Here is a 19,428-nt window from a genome sequence, read left to right as displayed (position 1 = left end):
GCCTCCCCAAAGGAAGGAAGAGAGACGGAGGAAGGAAAGGAGATTGGCTTAAACAACTACCATGTGTCACATGTTACATACCTTCATCTTTAAGCCTCCTGGGCAGATATCTTGTCCCCACTTTACAGATGAGGAAGCCGAGGCACATCTTTATCGTCAGCAGTCAGGATTTAACTCCAAAGCCCATGAGCTGACTTTGGTGCCATGCTGCCCACCCTGCTGCAGAGTAGGGACCCAGCTCTAGGCATCCTCATGCCATTCACCAGGGCCAACACATACTTTACACAAAGTAACTGACCAACGAATGGAGATTAAAGCAGCATACAGACTGCAGCTCTCTTTCAGAATCTGAGACAGACAAAAAGGACCAAATCCTCTTTAAAAACCTCAGATGAGTAACCCAGCATCTCCACTCCTCAGGACATACGCCACAGGAATTACAAATATGTTCATTAAAAACAAAAGCAGCATTATGCTTAATAGCCAAACCCATAAATAAGCCAAATATCCATAAATGATATCCATAAACTGAGTAAACGAAGAGGTACCGTCATGCAATGACATGCTCTACGGCAAAGAAAATTAACAAACTGCAGCTATGCACGACATGGATGAGTCTCAAAAGAAGCCGGAACAAAACCCAAAAAAGCCACAGAAGAAAGTACACACTGTATGATGCCACCTACATGGAGTTCAAAAATGCTGTTAGAAGTCAGAGTGATGGAGACCCTCAGGGTGGCAGAAGGGGGCTCAGAGGGTGGAAGGTATTCTGGGCAGCTGTACAATTATGAATCATACACTTTTCTTTGTGTATATTATTTTTAGGTTGGACTAAAATGAAATTCCCGTTTCTGTAGGTCAAAACAGTCAAATATCAGCAATTTTATATGTTTCAAACTAATATTTCAATAAAAACACATTTTAAAAACCCTCTGGAAAAGGAGAAAGAAATATCTAGCATTGATTAGCAGACTGCACCCTCTCTGAAAACTAACCTAGATGCTCCTGCAGCTTCTGACCCTGCTTCTTGCTCCTTTGTTTTTGCTGAAGACATAGTAACAACTTGTGCCTCACCTTGGCGGGACAATTTTTCACAGTCACATATTAAAAGACTGTGATGAAGCCGTCCCCGGGCTCCACAGACCCAGCCCCTCCCGGCTTCCTGCTCACCCATCCTGGGCATCTCCAAGTCCTGTACGAATTCACTTCCTCACTGTGAACCAGTGTTTCTAATTCATTCACAGAACACTAAGATTATATGTTTTAAAGAAGCAATATTAGTAAGATGATTTTCATATTTAAAAACACAATCACAGAAAAATAGAGGTACAGAGCTTTTCCAAGCCTTGTGTGGGTCATAAAAGGCATAATCTTTATAACTAATTGAGATAACTTTATCCAAAAGCTATGAAACTAATGATCTCCCTTTATGGTGTTATAAGCATTTATCTCCCTGTGGAAAAACATCAACAATTCTCAGAATTCCGGGTGCAGCCGACTCATTTTACAGTGGCAAATAATATTTCAAACAGAACGATGCTCCATGTATCAGATAACAAAGCAGACGCCTTCCCGGGCGGGGGAGAAGTGCTGGGCATACTTGGTCCAGCATGCACCAGCTGGGGGTGGGGGGGTGTCTCATGGAAGAACTGTCTGCACCAGGCTTCTAGCAGAACTCTGTATGGTGAACACAGACTGAGAAGTAAATGATATGAACACAGACTCAGAAGTAAATGATGGGAACACAGCATTTTCCTTACACATTATCAAATGCTGTTAGGCTGATAACACTTCTGATTTCAATGTCCTAGAATCACTGCTGTAAAAGGCCAGCAATTTGTCACCATTGAGAAGCTACAGGGCTGAGACACCCGCTGCCACTTTCCATCAGACAGACAGCAGCCCACGCTGAGAAATGGGGGTACAGCTCACTGAATGAACTCATGGGAAGTTACATACCTCACTTTGGGGGGCTAAAAGGAATCATCTGAAATGTATTTAAAAGAGTCTATTATTTTATAGAAATCCCGTAGTAAATCATTTGTAATAAGAGTATCATTAGCTACCTATGGCATTTCTCTTCAGTGTATATTATGGTTTCATCTTAGTAAAAGGATAATAATAATCACATTACCATTTGTTGAGACTCTCTCGTTTAATACTCGCAAGGCTTACATCCATGGATGCAGTTAATACTCCTGTCGAACAGACGGAGAAGCACAGACTGAAGCAGGATAACTACTTTGCTAAAAGGCTCACACAGCTAAATGGCAAAACCAGGATTCAAGCCCCAGTAACCCAGTGCCAGAGGCCATGACTGTGACCACTACACTACACTGCCATCCTTAGACACTACATATAAGTAACAGGAATTCACAAGAGTGGGAAGAAGACACCTAATTGTTGGTATATGTACTGCAGGCACTCACAGCACCTTATTTAATAAAACCCAATGAAGTAGGAACTATTCCCACTTCCCCATGAAAAAAACTGAGGTTCAGAGATTTTAGGAACTTGCTAGTTAGTGGCAGAACCAAAATCCAAACCCAGACCTTCCAGCTCCAAAGCCCAAGGTCTAACGTTTACACTTTGCCTCAAACAACTCTCTCTAGAGAGGGAGCAAAATTATTACAGGTGTTATTAGTTAGATACAACAGAATAGACGTTTGCTACTGGAGCTAATCAGTCCCCAAATGCAAAAAGTTTCCTTCCCTTCCACAGAGCTCACCTCCAATAGCAGCTGTCCTGCTGTTGGCATCTGGCAGCTCTGCCATCTCAACCCAGAGCTCCATGCTCGCCATCAACACAGAAGGACAATGACAGGCCACTAAACGGGAATGATGTTGCCTCAACCTGGAGGTGACACCTGTCACTCTTCCCATGTTCCCTACGGTCCCACCTAAAGGCAGGGGTTTGGGAACGTTAGTCTTCCGTGTAGCCAGAAAGGAGAAAAGAAATAGAGGCAACACTTGACCACAAGAGGGTCTCAAGCTACTGTAGACTGCACATCAGCAGTTCCCAAACATGGTGGAGAGAAGGCTCACCTGTTGAAAATGCAGATTCCCGGGGCTCCACTCCATAGGTTGATCCAGGTAAGTCTGAACTGAGCCCCAGGTAATCCAGGTGCAGGTGGTCAGCAGACTGCACTTCAGGAAGCCTTGCTCTGGATAGATGCAAAACACTCAGAGGTCTATAAACACAATCATCGGAAGCTGAGTGCCCTCTGGGGAGCTCTCCCGAGGTGCCGACCACCCAAGGCCCAGGTGGGAGAATTCGGAAAGCAAAGAAGACAGACATGCAGACTCCAGACATGTAACCTGCACAGAAGGCGGAATAAACCGTGGGCTCCCGGAGAGCACAGAGGGGCCCAGCGGCGGCGTCAGAGCTGTGCACGGTCACTCCCAGAAGGAAACAGGGCCTAGGTGCCCAAGGGAACTGCCGTTTCCCCCCACTGGGCATGTATCTAATCACGGTGCTTTTTTGTTTCAAACTTCCCAGGGCTCCCCAGTGAGTGCCTATAAGGGAACGTCCACGCTTCCTGACAGGGCACTGAGACCATCCACGTTCTTGCCCCAGGATCACTTCCTGCCCCTCTTAACACCCACATGTGCTGAGGCCACACGTGGTGACCTGATCCCACCCAAAATGTGCCTCCAGGCTTCTTCTCCAGGACACTCTGTCTGCAGGAATGTCTTTGGACCCAGGTGCTCTGCACCTACCATGCACTGCTCAAGACTCAGGTGAGAGAGGTCAGCTCTAAGCAACCTTCCCTGGCAACTGTCTCTCCTTGTCATTCCTCCTAGGACTAATTAATTCCTCCAAGTAAAACTGAGCACTCTGCTCCACCTACCATAACCATCCCCCACCTAGGGGTAATGAAGAAAGATCTGCTAGCTACTGCCGATATTCCAAAAATCCTCCTGACAGCCAAGGCCCTGGAGCAAGTCACCTGAACCGGCTAAAGTGCCAAGTTTCCTTGTGCCTGTTTGGAATTACACATACTGAAGTTTACTAACGATAGAGAAAGAAAATTACTACAACTGCAGGCACCTAGAAGAGGCCAAACATGCATCTGCCGACTGGATGGGGAGGCAGGGGGATAACAAACAGTGGTGCCTGGTGTGCTTGCTCTGCCAGGCTTCCAGCTCCTTGGAGGCGCCCGGCCTTCAGTCTCCAACCATCCCTGGCACCTGCACAGGCCTCCTGCATAGGAAGAGCTCAAAGAAGGATGCTGGGTGGATCTGAGGTGAGGCAAACACTGTTCCCTGAGCAGCCTGGCATCCTAAGCAGACCCCCAGCTCCTGGAAGGACATGCCAGACAGGGAGCCTCCAGGAACCACAGGGAGGGAGAGAGAGAAGGAGGGAGGCACGGAGGCACAGAGGGAGAGATTGAAGACCCCAGGTCCTGCCTAGAGGCCCCTTTGCTCTTACTTAGGGACTGCGGGAAAGGCAGAGAGAAGGCACAACCACGGGCTCCTTCCGTCCTGCTGCCACCCAGGACGCCAGCAGGGGTTCTCTGAGTGTTTCTGCACCTGCTAAAGCCAGCACTGGACCTCTAGGCCCACAAGCCTCCCAGCACTAAAGTCAGCCTCAAAGCTACACATCATAATTTGATTTATCCTAAACACTGATTCCTCAAACCAATTTATTTCCTTTTAGGTTAAACTTCATGTGCCGGCCCTAATTTTCGTTACTCGTTACTAATTTTCTTCTCAGTGGTTTGAGCTTCTCAGCCAGGACCAAGTACTTCTCGGGTGCTCTATGGAGAGTGTCCCATGGAAAGCCTCCTCTTGGAATCCTGAATCATCAAACCTCAGCACTAAGCCTCATCTACAGACAGAGAACCAGTTCCTTAAGAGAACAAGGGAAAGCAGATATCCTTACTACCTATGGATCCAAAAACGCATTGCCTTAGCACTAACCTCAAATCTCTGGGAGCACGTGGGCACTGGGCGGAGGGAGTCTACTCTTATGCAGAGCAAATCTGATCAGAGGACAAGTGCATCCACAGATGATGTTCCCCCAGAGGCACAAGTTTGCAAAGACGTAAGGTATCCCCCCCCCAAAGATTATTCTCTTATCCTGAGAAATAAAGTAGCTATACCAAGCAGAACCAGATAGTATCAGCTAAGTTGGACCCCACAGCAGAGCAACTGGATTCGGCTTGCCCAGAGGGACTTTCTAAGCCTACTGGAGTGAAGCCCTGCTACTGAGACCACCACCTTCATAAGCAGAGGGGAGTTCAAGCCACTGAAGCTTGCCATCAGACCAGCGCCGGCAAAAGGAAGAATAAAACTCCCCCCGAAAGTCAGCCTCTGTCATCTCGCCAGAAGCTTATCTGAGAAAACAAAGGGTCATCTGTATCTGTGTGCTCCAAACCGGTTCTTCCGGAAGTCATTATCTGCCTGATGGTAACAGCATCTGAGCTTCCCAGGTTCCCAGGGAGTCTTGCACAGATTCCAAAGCTGGTCTTTGCAGGTAAAAGAGCCACAGTTGGACTCACTGTTAATATTTCCAATTTGATATGAAACCAGGGGATCATCCAAAAATGCCATCAGCGCCCAAGAGTATCCCTTTGGGTGACAGCAGATCCCCCAGTAAGTAATTCATACAAAGGGGAAGTTTGGAGAAAAGAATATAAACTGCCTGGTTTTTACAGAACATCCTTAGAGGAAGCAAGAAGCACATAAAATAACAATTATCAAACATTCCCAAATCCACTGCATAGACCATTCATTATATATTTGTAAACATCTCGAGAATGTCTGGGGGGACGTTTGAAGGGATATCTGAAAATAATACAAACATTTACATATTATTGGACCCTTTTTTTATCTGACAATTCCCAGCGGCAATCAAAAGAGCCTGCGCACTTTATTTCAGTGTTACTCACACAAACATTCCCCCAACAAATGGTAAATTCTACCGCGCACTGAACACTATTTTATCATTTCTATCACACAGTAATTTAACGGGGCTTAGCCTATCTGCCAGTTGGAAATTGTCCCCAACTGACCACAAGGCAACTACTAGATTTAATGTATATTCCAAAGGTAGAAAAATAGATTAAGAGGAGGGAAAAGTGTTTTCTGTTTTCCCAAGTGCATCAGGACACACCCGAAGTTCTCCTTCCTTCTTCCCACTGAGTAACACTAGTGTTTAGTCAGAAGCTAGGAGAGGGGTCTTTTCTGCATCTGGGGGAGCTCACGGCTTGTTCTGGCGGTGTGAATAAACACTCTAGATGAATTTCGCCCCTCGTAAAGAACATGCAAGAAAGGGCATTTCTTTGTATGTGTGTACCCTGGGCTGCACGGAACAGAAGTCATCTCACAGCCTCCCACCTGCCACCAATGGCTCCGTATCCGGGGCAGAAATCCAGAGAGGGGCCTCCTGTTTGGAATAGCTCAGTGGGCTTTAAAAAGAAGTCAAATCCAGAAAGTTCATGCAACTTAAATATGCAAAATGTGTCTGAAAATAGCCATGGGCACGGGAGGACAGAGAACCTGACCTCCTAATGGAGGGACAAGTGTAGATGTGGGTACCTAGGTGACAGGAGGCTGTGAAGTGGGTCTGAGCTGGTGTTCTGGGCTTGGATCTGAAAGGCAGCGACGCGACAGGGGCCGGGAGGCGGGCGGCGGGTCCCCGGGGCGCACTGGGGCTCAGACGTCTCTGAGAGAACCTGCGCCAGCGCCCCCTCCGAGACCGCTCTTTCCGGGCACCCACTGCTCGGGGCCCCACCGGGCGTTCCGCTGCTGCCCTAAGCGGATACGGACTCGGCACAGACCTCCGGGCGTATGAAGCCCGCACCCCGGGGCTGCGGCCCCGGACTTCCGAGCCTCCGCAGCAACAGTTTTCCAGCGGGAGAACTACCGCAAACGCCTCCAGGGAAAACGCTCACCCGGACCCGCGGCGCCAAAGCCAGGGACGCGCACGCGGCGGGCAATGAGCGATGCGGCTAGGAGCGAAGGCTGCAAACGTCGGGCTCGGAAGATCACACACAAGGAGAAACTTCCCGAGGACGCCAACGAGGGTCGCGTCTGCGTCCTGGGAAGCAGCCAGAATCCCCCGGCGGGTGGTGCGGAGCCGGTGAAAGGCGCAGGCGAGGGGACCCGAGCGGCAGCCGGAGCCGCTCCCCGGCGCGACGCGGGTGACGGGAACAGGTCTCAGCCTCGCGCACGCGGGTCCCTTCACGCCCAGAGTCCCAGGAGGGAGACCGAGAGGGTCTCTCTTGGTCCCCTAGGACACATCCCTAGCGCGGAGAGGGACTCTCGAATCCTGGCCCCGGCGGGACGCAAACAAACTTGGGGCGCCGAGACGCTCGGTCCGTGGATCCCCGAGTCCGGGCGCCCCCGCCCGCGGCGCGCCACTACTTACACGAAGACCCCGAAAAGCAGGGCTCGGACCCCGATCTCGATGGCCAGTTCTCGCATGGTGCGGCCGGAGCAGCTCCCGCGGCGGCTGCGGCTGGTGCTATCCGCGGCTCCCCCGCAGCTCGGCCGGCGCCGGCTCTCCAGACCCGGGGCGGCGAGGGAGGCGCGCTCCAGGCCGCGGGCGGGGGCGGGGGGAGGGGGGCGGGCGCCCGGAGGGGCGGGCGGCGGGGAGGGCTCAGCCCAAACCTCCTGCCTGAGGCTCCGGGGCTCGGGGACGCCGCGCTGGCCGCTCCCGACGCTCCCGGCCCCGAGCGAAGGACGCCTCGGGGACTTCCCGCTCCCCTGCGCCGGGCACCGCCTCCGCGTCCTGAACCCTCGCCGTGCGCTCGCGGCCAGGCGAGGGGAAGCCCGGGGAAGCCCGGCCGCCGCCGCCGCCTCCCCTGCGCGCTCCCCGCCAGTGGGCGGCCCCTGGGCTCGGCGCCCGGGCAGCGCTCTCCCTGGGCTCTGCCTGCGGCCCGTCTCCGCGCTCGGCCTCTGACTCTCGCTCTCGGGTCTCTCGCTCCCTGGCACACGCACGCACGTGGGCAGGTAGTAGGAGAGCGCTTTGGGAATTCTCTCCGGCTCCAGACAGCCCTGGCACTCACTGTTCGTGCCAGCCAGCGCTGCCTCCCATCTGTTTTCTGCCCTTCCTACATCTTTCTAACCTGGAATCATTTCTTTTTTTCTAGGAAGTTCCCCCGAGATTACTCGCAGGCATTGCTTTGCCCTCCGGAAGAGCCAGCCACACTCCAGGGTCCTGGCACAGACTGAGCAAAGGCGAGCCTGACTCCTCGCCATGCCACCAGCGCCAGGCCAGGGGACCCCTCCCGCGCAGCCCCCAGCAGCTTTGGACCGCGCTGTGAAATGTGAAAGAAGAGACTGGCACGGTCCCTACCCCAGCCGTCAGTGTCGCTCATCGCTGGCACAGCACTGCCATCTGCACCCCAGGCAGCAGGGGCTGCAGGGAGGACCAGAAGCCTCATCCTCAGGGTTCTGAGTCAAAGGCCAGATCCTCACTGGTGACCTGAGGGTCGGGACCTCAAGCCAGAGCCCAGCGAGGGTTAGGCTTTGCTTTCCCATCACCTGTCAGGACTGCGTATGTTTCTCAGAATTTGCACTTGTCTTTATTAATTTAAACCAAATGGACATTCAAGATGCAAAACTCATATTAACCATAACCATTAGGTTGTCTCTGGGGAGCCCAGATCTCTTCTGGGTTTTGTGAGCTGGGAAAATGGATTCGAATGTGGTTCCTGGGAACGAGGACCCATAGCTCGGCCTCGGACAAGAGGGAGAGCAGGAAGAAAGAAGACCTGAGGAGGAGGCCTTAGGCATCAGCAAAGGGCAAAGAGACCCTACCTCCAAAGGGACAGATGATGGATCCAAGATTCCTGAGCCAAGACATCTCAGGATCTAGGAAAGAGAGGCAGACAGATGAGGAACAATCCTGGCTCTGTGTGGAAGGGACTCCATCCTGGGAGCCCCAGAGGCAGGAACTGTATCTAGTTAGCTTGTCACTGTATACACAATGCCTGGCACACTGTGCTTGGTAAGTATTCGGTGAATGAATGAATGGACTATATAAATCAGTCACGTGGGGTGTCAGATGCGGATAGAGTAGGAAGGACTTGGAGGAAGGAGGTGTGGGTCTGTCTCCTCTGTGCCTTGGGCCCTACAACTACCCTGGACACAACTGGGCTGGGCTGTGGTGTAGGAGAGCCCATAGTAACTCAGTGAACTCTAATGACCCAGATCCGAGACTGTCAGGTGGCCAGATTCCAGATTACTAACAAGAGCCCACGATATTAACACATCACTTACCTAGAAGCATCAACTGAGCACAGCCTCTGCAAAGCCATGTGCTGGGTGTTAGGATTCATAATCCAAATCTGCCCTCAAGGAGACAGGCAGACAAGGAACCACGAAGAAACACTGAGGAGCTACGCAAAGCAGCACCAATCACAGCCCCAAAGGAGTGCGATCACTCAGAGAGCAGGGTTGGAGTCATTCCTTTGGTCTGGGGGGGCCAGAGCACAAAGCCTTGTCAAGGAGAGTTGGTTCTTAAAAGGCAAAGGAAATTCCAAGTGAGGGCAAAAGCACAAGTAGGTGAAGCGGGCAGAAGGTGGAAGGGGTTTGGAGGGCAGAGTGGATTGACCTCGTGGCAGAGCTGAAGGTTAAATTCATGGTGGAGACCTAATTGTGTTGGTCCTGCCCACCAGGAACTGTTATCAAGATCACAGAATTAGGGACTTCCCTGGTGGCACAGTGGTTGGGAATCCACCTGCCAATGCAGGGGACACGGGTTCGAGCCCTGGTCTGGGAGGACCCACATGCTGTGGAGCAACTAAGCCCGTGTGCCACGGCTGCTAAGCCTGCACTCTAGAGCCCACGAGCCACAACTACTGAGCCTGCATGCCACAACTGCTGAAGCCCATGCACCTAGAGCCTGTGCTCCGCAACAAGAGAAGCCACCACAATGAGAGGTCCGCGCACTGCAGCGAAGAGTAGCCCCTGCTCGACGCAACTAGAGAAGGCCCGTGTGCAGCAACGAAGACCCAATGCAACCAAAAGTAAATAAATAAAATTGATTCTTTAAAAAAAAAAAGATCACAGAATTAGAATCTTTGTGTAACATTTTCTTGATCATTTCTTGCTTGTATTAGAGATGCCTGGAGAAGGAGTTTGAAAGGGCATGTGACCTCATTGCTGCCATCATGAAGAAGTGACTTTGAAACACAGATCTAAAGAGCTGCCCAGTTCAACTCCCCATCTGATACTTGAACCGATTCTGTGCTCTCCCCACAACGTGGTCATCCTGTACGTATTGGAAATCCTGCCACTGATAAAGAATTCACCCTTGAGGGAGCTTGTACCCTCTTCAGACAGCTCTGCTGAAATCTCTTCCTTAAAGGGAATCACAACAAAACGCCGCCCTGTAACATATCAATGCATTAGTCCTGCTCCGCCTGCTCCCGCCCCCTGCCTGCTAGCTGCACAGAACTGATACCGTCAGAACTTCTGGGGTGCCAAGGAACAGACGGCTCAACCCAAATTCATTAAAAAAAAAAAAAAAAAAAAAAAAGAAGAAGAATTTGAAAGTTCAGGGGAAGACCAGGCTTCAGGCACAGCTGGATTCAGGATCTAAGCAATGTCACCAGGACTTGATTCCTTCTACCTCTGCTCTGTCTGCACTGTATTGGCTTCAGTCTCAGGTTCCTGGTAGTTACAAGATGATTGCCAGAAATCCAGCTTTCCATGCTCTCAGGATCAAATTTAACGGGAAAGATCTCTATCTTGATGCCAGCAGTCCCAACAAAAGTGTCACTGAATGTCACTGGCACTGCCCAGACCTGAAGCGATCACCATGGTCTGGGTATCATGATGGCTTGATTGTCTCAGGCCTGGGTCACATGCTTCATCCCTAAGCTGGGAGTGGAACCTTCACCCAGTGCCCCTGAGCTGAGAATGGGAGAAAGTGGACCCACAAATACAGGGCTGATGCTTTGGAGGAGGGAAAATGTTGGAGGTAGAGCAAACTAACATAGGCCAGGATACCCCCCTTCCATGCCACAACCGTGCACAATGCAGAAAACTAGCGTGCTTCCCTGAGTTCTTGTCCTGCCCCTCAGTCTTTAACCAGTAGAGGAGTTATCCACCATAAGGCTGCCCTGCCTCTGCTTTGTCATGCAGACTCACAGAACTGCCTTTAAACAAAGCTTCAATGTCACCCAGAGGCTCCTCTTCAGCTGCCCGGTCCCTTCCATCTCCACGCCTTTTGGCAACTCTGTCACCTGCTCAAATAATCCCCTTTCTTGTTTACCAAAGCCAGCTGTCAAGGGAAAGCTCTAGCCTTGTTCATTACATAAACCTGCATCAGGATATTCTATGGTGTGTCTGTCCATCTCTCTCTCTCTCACAGAGAATTTATTATTTAAGCCAGGTCCCTCTTGAAGGGCAGTCCCCATGAAAGGGACTAAAGATGCCATCCTCGGTGTCCCAAATCCCACAAAGCGGGAGGCCACTCCCATGGGTGTGGGGTGGCCAGCTCCAGCAGCTGTGTAGCTGTGAACATGTGCCAGAGAGTAGAGACCCTCAAAGTGCCATGGTGCTGCAGCAGCACATGCATGAGTGGACAAGCGAGTGAAGTAAAAGCAGGTTACAAAAAGCAATCCAGCCAGGTGCCCAGCTTGGCAGCCCCTGCTGGGTCTTCAGAAGACTCCCATGGAACGTGATGAGTTCTCTAGAGAAGGAAGCATGGGTCAGAGGCTCTAGCAGTCTCAGAAACATTCTATCATTAGAAATAAACACGCCAATCCCTTACCAAGATAAAGTGAGCACCATAACTGTACAATGTGAGACTGATCTTTGAAAAATCACTTCAGAACGTAGACACTCGAATGGGTGCAGCCTCCCTCAGTGCCTCTGTGGCTGCACACATTTTCAAAGTGCCACTTGGGGAAAATCTCTCGTATTTCATATTGAGCTGATGGGCATGCCAAGAAAATCACCCTCATCCCTTCGTAGTCATGCCTCTGCTGCTGCATTTTTTCTTTAAATTCCCAAATGGTATTGTCCAGTATGATGATCCCATATGGATCAGATTTTTGGCTATTTCTAAAAACCAAAGCCACTTTCAGAAAACACAAATTTGCAACCATTTCTTATAATGTCATTTCCAAAAGTTATACTTTGTATCCCAATGATACCCACCTAGCTGCTCTAAGAATGTGGCCTGGAGACAGGCAGCCAGCATGGTGACCCTTCCCTATGGAGACTCACGCATCCAGGCTTTCCACTGTGGTTGCCTGGTATGAACCTGCTGATGTGCCTAAAACACCAGGGATCAAAAGAGGAATTTCAGAAGAGGTCATCAAGTTCAACTTGGTTCATGAATATCTTCCACAAGGGTTTCAATAAATATCTGTCTGCTTGAACACCTCAAGGGATGAGGAACTCACTCACTGCTCATTCCATCTCTGGAGAGACCTATTGCCATTGACGTTTGAGTAGAAACAGACTTGACTGTAGCCTACATCCGTGGCTCCAAATTGTGCTTTGGGGACCACACAGAATATATTCGATGCCTATTCTTCTATGTTATGGCTCTTTAATTATTCTACAACTGGAAAGGAAGAGAGATAGAGATAAGAATGGAGGGAGAGACAGAGAGGAAGAGAGAGAGTAGGTCTCCTCTTTTCCAAGTTAAATATTCTCAGTTCTTTCACCTTCTGGTAGTAATATTTATAAGACCTCTGAGGATATAGCACTGCAGACCCAACACTGAAGTACATTAAGCCAAATTCCACATAATAAAAGGTAATGTTCCTACTTCCGGGAAAGGGATAAAGCACACTGAAAGTGATTTAACCCTTTAACATCTTCAGAGTAGTTGTTAGGCCATCAAAGGAGAAAATGTATGCATTAATGAAGTCTTCAGGGAAAAACGTTACTTCAGTTCTTAGAAAGCTTTAAGTTAGAAACTTTCTTTTTTAGCAGGATTTTGTCTCTTATTTTCAAATTCATCATGTGAAAAGTCAGAGTAACACTACCTTTACTTTGTCCAAAAAGAAATCTTTGTAAGGGAGCCATCAATAGGATTCTCATTGCCATAGATGCTCTGTCACAAATTAGAATCTTGGAATATTAGTGCAAGGGGAAAAAATTAACGATTAAGAAGTCTTTGTTCTTAGTGCACAGCCAGTTCTGCTCCTTCGCTTGTGGGTGGTCCAGGGCCTTGCCAAGACCCGCCTCAGGGAGTCAGGGGCAGGACCCAAGTTCCCTCATTCGCAGTCCTGTGCTTTTTAATGGCACCTAGCTGCATCTTGGGTGAAATCTGATTGTTATGTTGATTTGTGTTTGCCTGACGGCTAATGATGTTGAGCATCTTTTCATGTGAGTTTTGGCCATTCTTTCATCTTCTTTTGTGAAGTATCTCTGTGTGTTTGTTGCCTATTTTTTAATTGGATTTTGGTTTTTATTATTGATTTGAAGGAGTTTTTAATATAGTCTGAACCCTAATCCTTTCTTAGACATACGTATTACAAATATCTCCTACCTGTGCCTTAACTTTTCATTTTCTTTACAGTACCTTTCAAAGGGCACTCATTTTTAATTTTGATGAAGTCCAACTTATCAATTTCCTCTTTTATGGTTGTTCATTTGCCTGCTCCACATCTGTGAAGATTTTCCCCTATGTTTTCTTCCAGAAGCTCTATAATGTTAGCTTTCACATTTAGGTCTATGTTATGTCTCAAATTAATTTTTGCATGTGGTATAAAGTAGGGGCTGAGGTTCTTTTTTTCATAAGGATATCCGGTTACTCAGCATTGCTTGTTAAGAATACTATCTTTTCAGGTTGAATTACCTTGACAGCTTTGTCAAAAACTGACAATTTGTATTGGTCCCCTCGAATCTTTTCATTTTATCCACCCATCTCTTCGGGGTCCTGCTCTGTGCTAGCCAACACCAGGGGACTTGTACCAATGTTCATTACAGCTTTATGCATGAGAACCAAATATTGGAACCGGCCAAATGTTTATTAACAGGAAATGGATAAATGGTGGCATATTCATACAATGAAATACCACTAAGTGATAAAAAGGAATGAGCTACTGATACATGCAAACACATGAATAAATCTGAAAAACATATTCTGAGCAAAAGAAACCAGACATAGGGGCTTCCCTGGTGGCGCAGTGGTTGAGAGTCCGCCTGCCGATGCAGTGGACACAGGTTCGTGCCCCGGTCCAGGAAGATCCCACGTGCCGCGGAGCGACTAGGCCCGTGAGCCGTGGCCACTGAGCCTACGCGTCCGGAGCCCGTGCTCCGCAACGGGAGAGGCCACAACGGTGGGAGGCCCGCGTACCACAAAAAAAAAGAAACCAGACATAAAAGAGAACATACCATATGATTCTATTTATATGAGCCTCTAGAACAGGCAAACTGGGCTATGGTGATAGAGAGGGAAACGGTGGTTTCCTCTGGGTGGCGACAAGCAAGTGGCACAGGGGAGCTTCCTGAGGTATTAGAAGTATTCTATGCTTAATTGGGATGCTGGTTCCATGGGTACATACATTTGTTAGTATTCATCCAACTGTAAATCTATGTATTTAATTGTAAGTTATATCCTAACTTTTTTTAAAAAGAGGGAAAACAAAGGAAAAAATTAGGTCACGGGACGCGGAGAAAATTCTCTGTGGGATCCCCCAAGCAAACAATGCCAACTCCTCAGTTTGTCCAAGTATTCTGACTGCAGTGGGGTCAGACGCACTCAGCACAACTGCCATGGTTGTCTTTCAGAGACCCAAACGGAAAGGTCTGCTTTTTCATATGTCAATTTGCTGTTTACAACACACACTCCCATGCATTACCTCCTTTGATCCTCACCACAAGACCACACGTGGAAGAAAAGTTTTTATTACTATTATTATTATCTCCACCACTTTTTTTAGAAGATAAAGCTTGTGGTTATGTGGCTCACCCAGACCACCTAGATGGTCAGTTGTAGAGCCAAACTAAAGGACAAGTCTTCCAGTAACAGGCTCCGTGTCCTTTCCAGCATGTCAAGGCCCCTGGCCCTCACCATCCAAGTGGGGATTGATGGGATGCTGGGAGAGCAGAAATGGAACACAGGACCGGTGCCTGGCAAAGGCAGGAAGGCTGCCTGGGGCAGGATATTGAGCAGAGGGGTTGACGATAGGCAGGAAGGGGTGACAAGGCCCACCTTCACCTGCTCCGTAGTTTGGCATGTATGTCCTCAGAGAACCTTAAACACACCAGGAACTCAGAACATGCCTGTAACTGAAACTACTTCACCAAATCTTCCAGGCCAGCAGGGTGAATCAATTATGATTCCTCTAGTAGCAACTGATAGAAAACCCAACTCAAATTGACCTGGACGATGACCAGAGGGGAATGCTGGGTTCAGGCTGTCTTTTGCACATCACTCAATATTACTTCCCTGTTGTCTTCATACTCAGATCTGTTCTCTCCTTGCTGGGAAGCTCCATCTTACAGCCTCCTAGGTTCAAGTTCAGCAAAGAAAAAAAATATGGGTGTGTGTATTTGTTTTCCAATAGTTCTTGCCAAAGTCCTGAGATTTGCTCTGATTAGACCAGCTTGGGTCATGGGTCCATGATGGTGGGGGACTATGCTTGGGGACTATGCTTGCGATAACTCTGGGTCATAAACCCATCCCTTAAACCAAGAGGAACAAGAGTGGAAAACGGGTAGAACCTTGAGCTAAAGTCAGTTACTATGGCCAAAGAAGGGTGAATGGATATGGAGAAGGCAAATTTCAAATACCCACCATGCAATAAGATGCCCACCACATAGATCTCACTAGAAGGTAATCTCCAATAGGACAGGATATTTTCCATGTTCACTGCTATGTCCCCTAGAAAAATACTTGGCACATAGTAGGTACTCAGTAAATAGTGATATTTATCATACAAATGAATAAATGAGCGAAACTCAAGCTTTCAGAGAAGCTGCTAAGTATGGTATCACACGGTTTGGTTTTGCTCATCACTTCCTTGGCCCAAACTAGGATTTCAGGAGAGAGCTGGGTGCAGAGCCACCTCCAGCAGTTATGCCTATTTGTGTGACGTCCATCTGCCTGAAAGTCCATTTGCCACTTGAGCTTAAAGCAGACAACACGTGTCTTTTCTATCATGGTGCAAGTGACATTGATGAGTTTCACAAGTTAATATACATATTAAGACTGCATCTTGGAGCCCAATTTCTAAAGAAATCTTTCCACCCTTTGTGTCCTTCGTTCTTCCTCAAAGAGCTTAAGGAGACCCTACTGCAAGGGGATAATGTGTATAGAGCAGCAGTGGACAGATATGCACACATCTTGGCACAGGGGCCCCAAACAGCACTTCCAGTGACCAACAGCACAGGCTTCTGGATTTCCAAAAGCTATTACCCTGTAGATGTACAGCCTTTGCAGAGATGGAACTGGGAATAAAGGTTGCGTTACCTGACTTGCTAGGTGGGACTAGAGCTCACCAACTTCTCCAAATAACGGCTCCCAAGGCCATGGAGTTCTCTAATCATAATGTATGGAATTTCAAGGATAGCATGAAGACCCCATATTGTTTGTAAAGTTTGGAATATGTGTTTATTTTTCTGAGAAGAGCGTCCATAATTTTTATCTGATTCTCAGAAAGCTTCATAGGAAAAAAAATTCAAGAACCTCTGCTTTAGTAATTATCAGATCAAATCACCTAGGACCCTGGTAAGCTGTGATCAGCAGCAACTCCAGCCCTGTGCCCCAGAGGCATTAAACAGCTTCTTTTTTAATGATTCCAATTGGATAACAAAGATTTTCTCTCATGGTCAGACTTGGAATCAGGTCCACCTGGGCATCTGATGTACCCAACCTACATTTGGATAGGTTGAGGGCCCCTGAACATGAGGAAAGAGGAGTGAAGTGGCCTGGGGTGGAGCTGTGTATTCCATCCAGGGTGTCCCTGAAGGCTGACATTTCGAAACTTCTATAACTAGGGCTCTCTTCCCAAAAGGCATGACCCATCTTCGCAGGACAGGTGTCCTCAGGGCTTTGTCCTGTGCCATCCACACTTTCTTGCCTAACCTTCTCCATTAAGACCTTACAGGCATTTATACAAGATTCCCAAGACTGGGTCAGGATAAGGAAAACCAGTCCAAAAGAACTGGCATTTGATGACCGGCTGCCAATGACCACTTTCTGGAAGTCTCTTGACTCAGGGATAGTGGATGTCTCTCATCTTTCTACCCAGCATCAATCTGTCCTTCTTACGCTAAAAGTCCTTCATTTTTTTCTAGGGACAACTGTGGTGTAAGAGCCTAAAATTAAGATCCAATATTATGTGCTGTCTGGACATCTGGTGAAACCAGGAGGGCTTCAAACGGCCTAATTGCTAATTTCCCTCTCTGCTCTGCTCTTGTGGATAAGGCCCCTAGACAATGACCACCCTGTCACTCAGGAACCAGGCACAGTTTCTGCTTATCCCAAGTGCCAGGTTTCAGTTCCCTACCAACCTGCAAAGTTATTCAGAGAGGCCAATCAAATCTTCCCAGGGAAACTGGGGGTCACTCCAATTGTTCATGCTATTCCTGGGTGCAACCCTCATGTAGTCCTGTGTGCCATGCAGTGTCCTCCTTCCTGCGACTATGAGTGCATGTCACTACTAAACCACTGTCTACCTCACCTATCCAGTGCCAGGGGTCATGTGTCCTATGTTGGCCATCACTATAACCCCAGGTCAGGAACCCCTCCCTCACCAAAGAGGGGAATAGGAGGTGATTAAGACAATCAGCATCTCCACCCTCACAGCTTCCGGTAAAGCTGACCTCACCCTGGCCTCAAAGATGTGCATTTGACTCAGGCCTGGCCAATCAGAGTATACATTCTTTCGGCCACAGTGATTGGTCAGGGATGGACACATGACCTGGTTAGAACCAATGAGATACAATGCAACATCTCCTCCCACTGCTGAGAAAGGCACTTCTCTTCTTGCTTCAACTTAGACCTTGGAGAAGGTGGGACTAGAGCTGGCCCCTTTCACCACAAAGATCCTGAGAATTACGCTAGTATGGAGGAGAAAAGGGATAAGATTTAGAGAGATCAGGCCCCATTGACATTGTAAGAGGCCCTGGGGGAAGTCAGGCCTAAAGCTACTAATACTTGGACTTTCCAGTTCTCTAAGCCACAGCATTCCTGGTTTTGGTTAAGACAGTGATTAGGATTTTTTTCTGTCATCGAGACCTAATTGAATCATTAAAATCTCTTATATCAATCACAGAGTGTTTGCCAAATATCTACCATGTGCCAAGCACTGTTGAGGGATATGTGGGGGACAAAGAGGTACAGGGGCTACAGAAGTTTAGTGAGCAACATCAACTCCCATGAAGCAAAAAGCCAATGACTAAGGGTTACAGTCAATGGCACCAGCACTAGCAAGGATAGTTGAGAGTGGCCATTCTGTCCATCCATCAGCCGTAGAATAAAATTCCATTCCAGAATGATTCTCCCTCTCTCCTTAGCCTCTAGCGATCCACGTGCATGACCAGGAATTGTCAGCAAAGGACAGTAGGAGAGAGTGATATCACCAGGACAAAGCTGGCCCCTTCCCACTTTACCTGAAGCTCACCTCCTTATTCAGTTCACAGGTCTGTTTTATAACTTTCCAGGACACAAGATGTTCTGACACTTGAGTAATAAGTGATATTCACAAGATGTTTTCCCCTTCTCCACACCAAGGGTGCTAATGAGAATGGGTGCCGTATCTCCCCTCTTCCCAATCTTTGTCCAAGTAGTAAGGTAACAGCCCTCCCTCCCTTTTAAGTTCATCATCAGTAGATCTAGATGACAACAACATCCTTAATCTACACAGAGAGAAAGCAAAATAGAGATGCCAACAACCCAGAAGAGTTTCTTTGGTTTTGTCCTGGTGAGTTGAAGTACAAGGTTAATAATATGACAAAGTCTCAGTGGTCCCACAAGGCAGGGCAGCCAGATATCCCTTTAATCATTATTAACAATATTAACAAATTGAAGGATAAAAACCGTATGATCATCTCAATAGATGCAGAAAAAGCTTTCAACAAAATTCAACACTGATTTATGATAAAAACTCTCCAGAAACTAGGCATAGAGGGAACCTACCTCAACATAATGAAGCCCTTATATGACAAACCCACAGCCAACATCATTCTCAATGGTGAAAAACTGAAAGCATTTCCTCTAAAATCAGGAAAAAGAAAAGGTTGCCCACTCTTACCACTATTATTCAACATAGTTTTGGAAGTTTTAGCCACAGCAATCAGAGAAGAAAAAGAAATAAAAGGAATCCAAATCAGAAAAGAAGGAGTAAAACTGTCACTGTATGCAGATGACATGATACAATACATAGAGAATCCTAAAGATGCTACCAGAAAACTACTAGAGCTAATCAAAGAATTTGGTAGAGTAGCAGGACACAAAATTAATGCACAGAAATCTCTTGCATTCCTATACACTAATGATGAAAAA

The 19,428-nt window shown here is 48.0% G+C and overlaps 1 protein-coding gene across 2 annotated transcripts in view; it reads right to left on the bottom strand.

Annotated features, from left to right (window-relative positions):
* Positions 1-7,611, bottom strand: part of PLPP4 (phospholipid phosphatase 4) — a 118,675-nt gene extending 111,064 nt beyond the window's left edge. Inside the window, exon 1 of one of the 2 annotated variants that reach the window (XM_004265763.4) lies at positions 7,375-7,611. In XM_004265763.4, coding sequence (XP_004265811.1) covers positions 7,375-7,430 — 56 coding nt within the window. In that variant the 5' untranslated portion in view covers positions 7,431-7,611. The remainder of the gene's footprint in view (positions 1-7,374) is intronic. The other variant, XM_049697471.1, reaches the window with a different exon arrangement.
* Between the last annotated feature and the right edge of the window lie 11,817 nt (positions 7,612-19,428).

The sequence above is a fragment of the Orcinus orca genome, chromosome 14 (genome assembly GCF_937001465.1).
Source record: "Orcinus orca chromosome 14, mOrcOrc1.1, whole genome shotgun sequence".
Classification (NCBI taxonomy): Eukaryota; Metazoa; Chordata; class Mammalia; order Artiodactyla; family Delphinidae; genus Orcinus; species Orcinus orca.
Note: the sequence above shows the minus strand (reverse complement) of the source record. Positions and strands in the feature narration are given on the sequence as shown.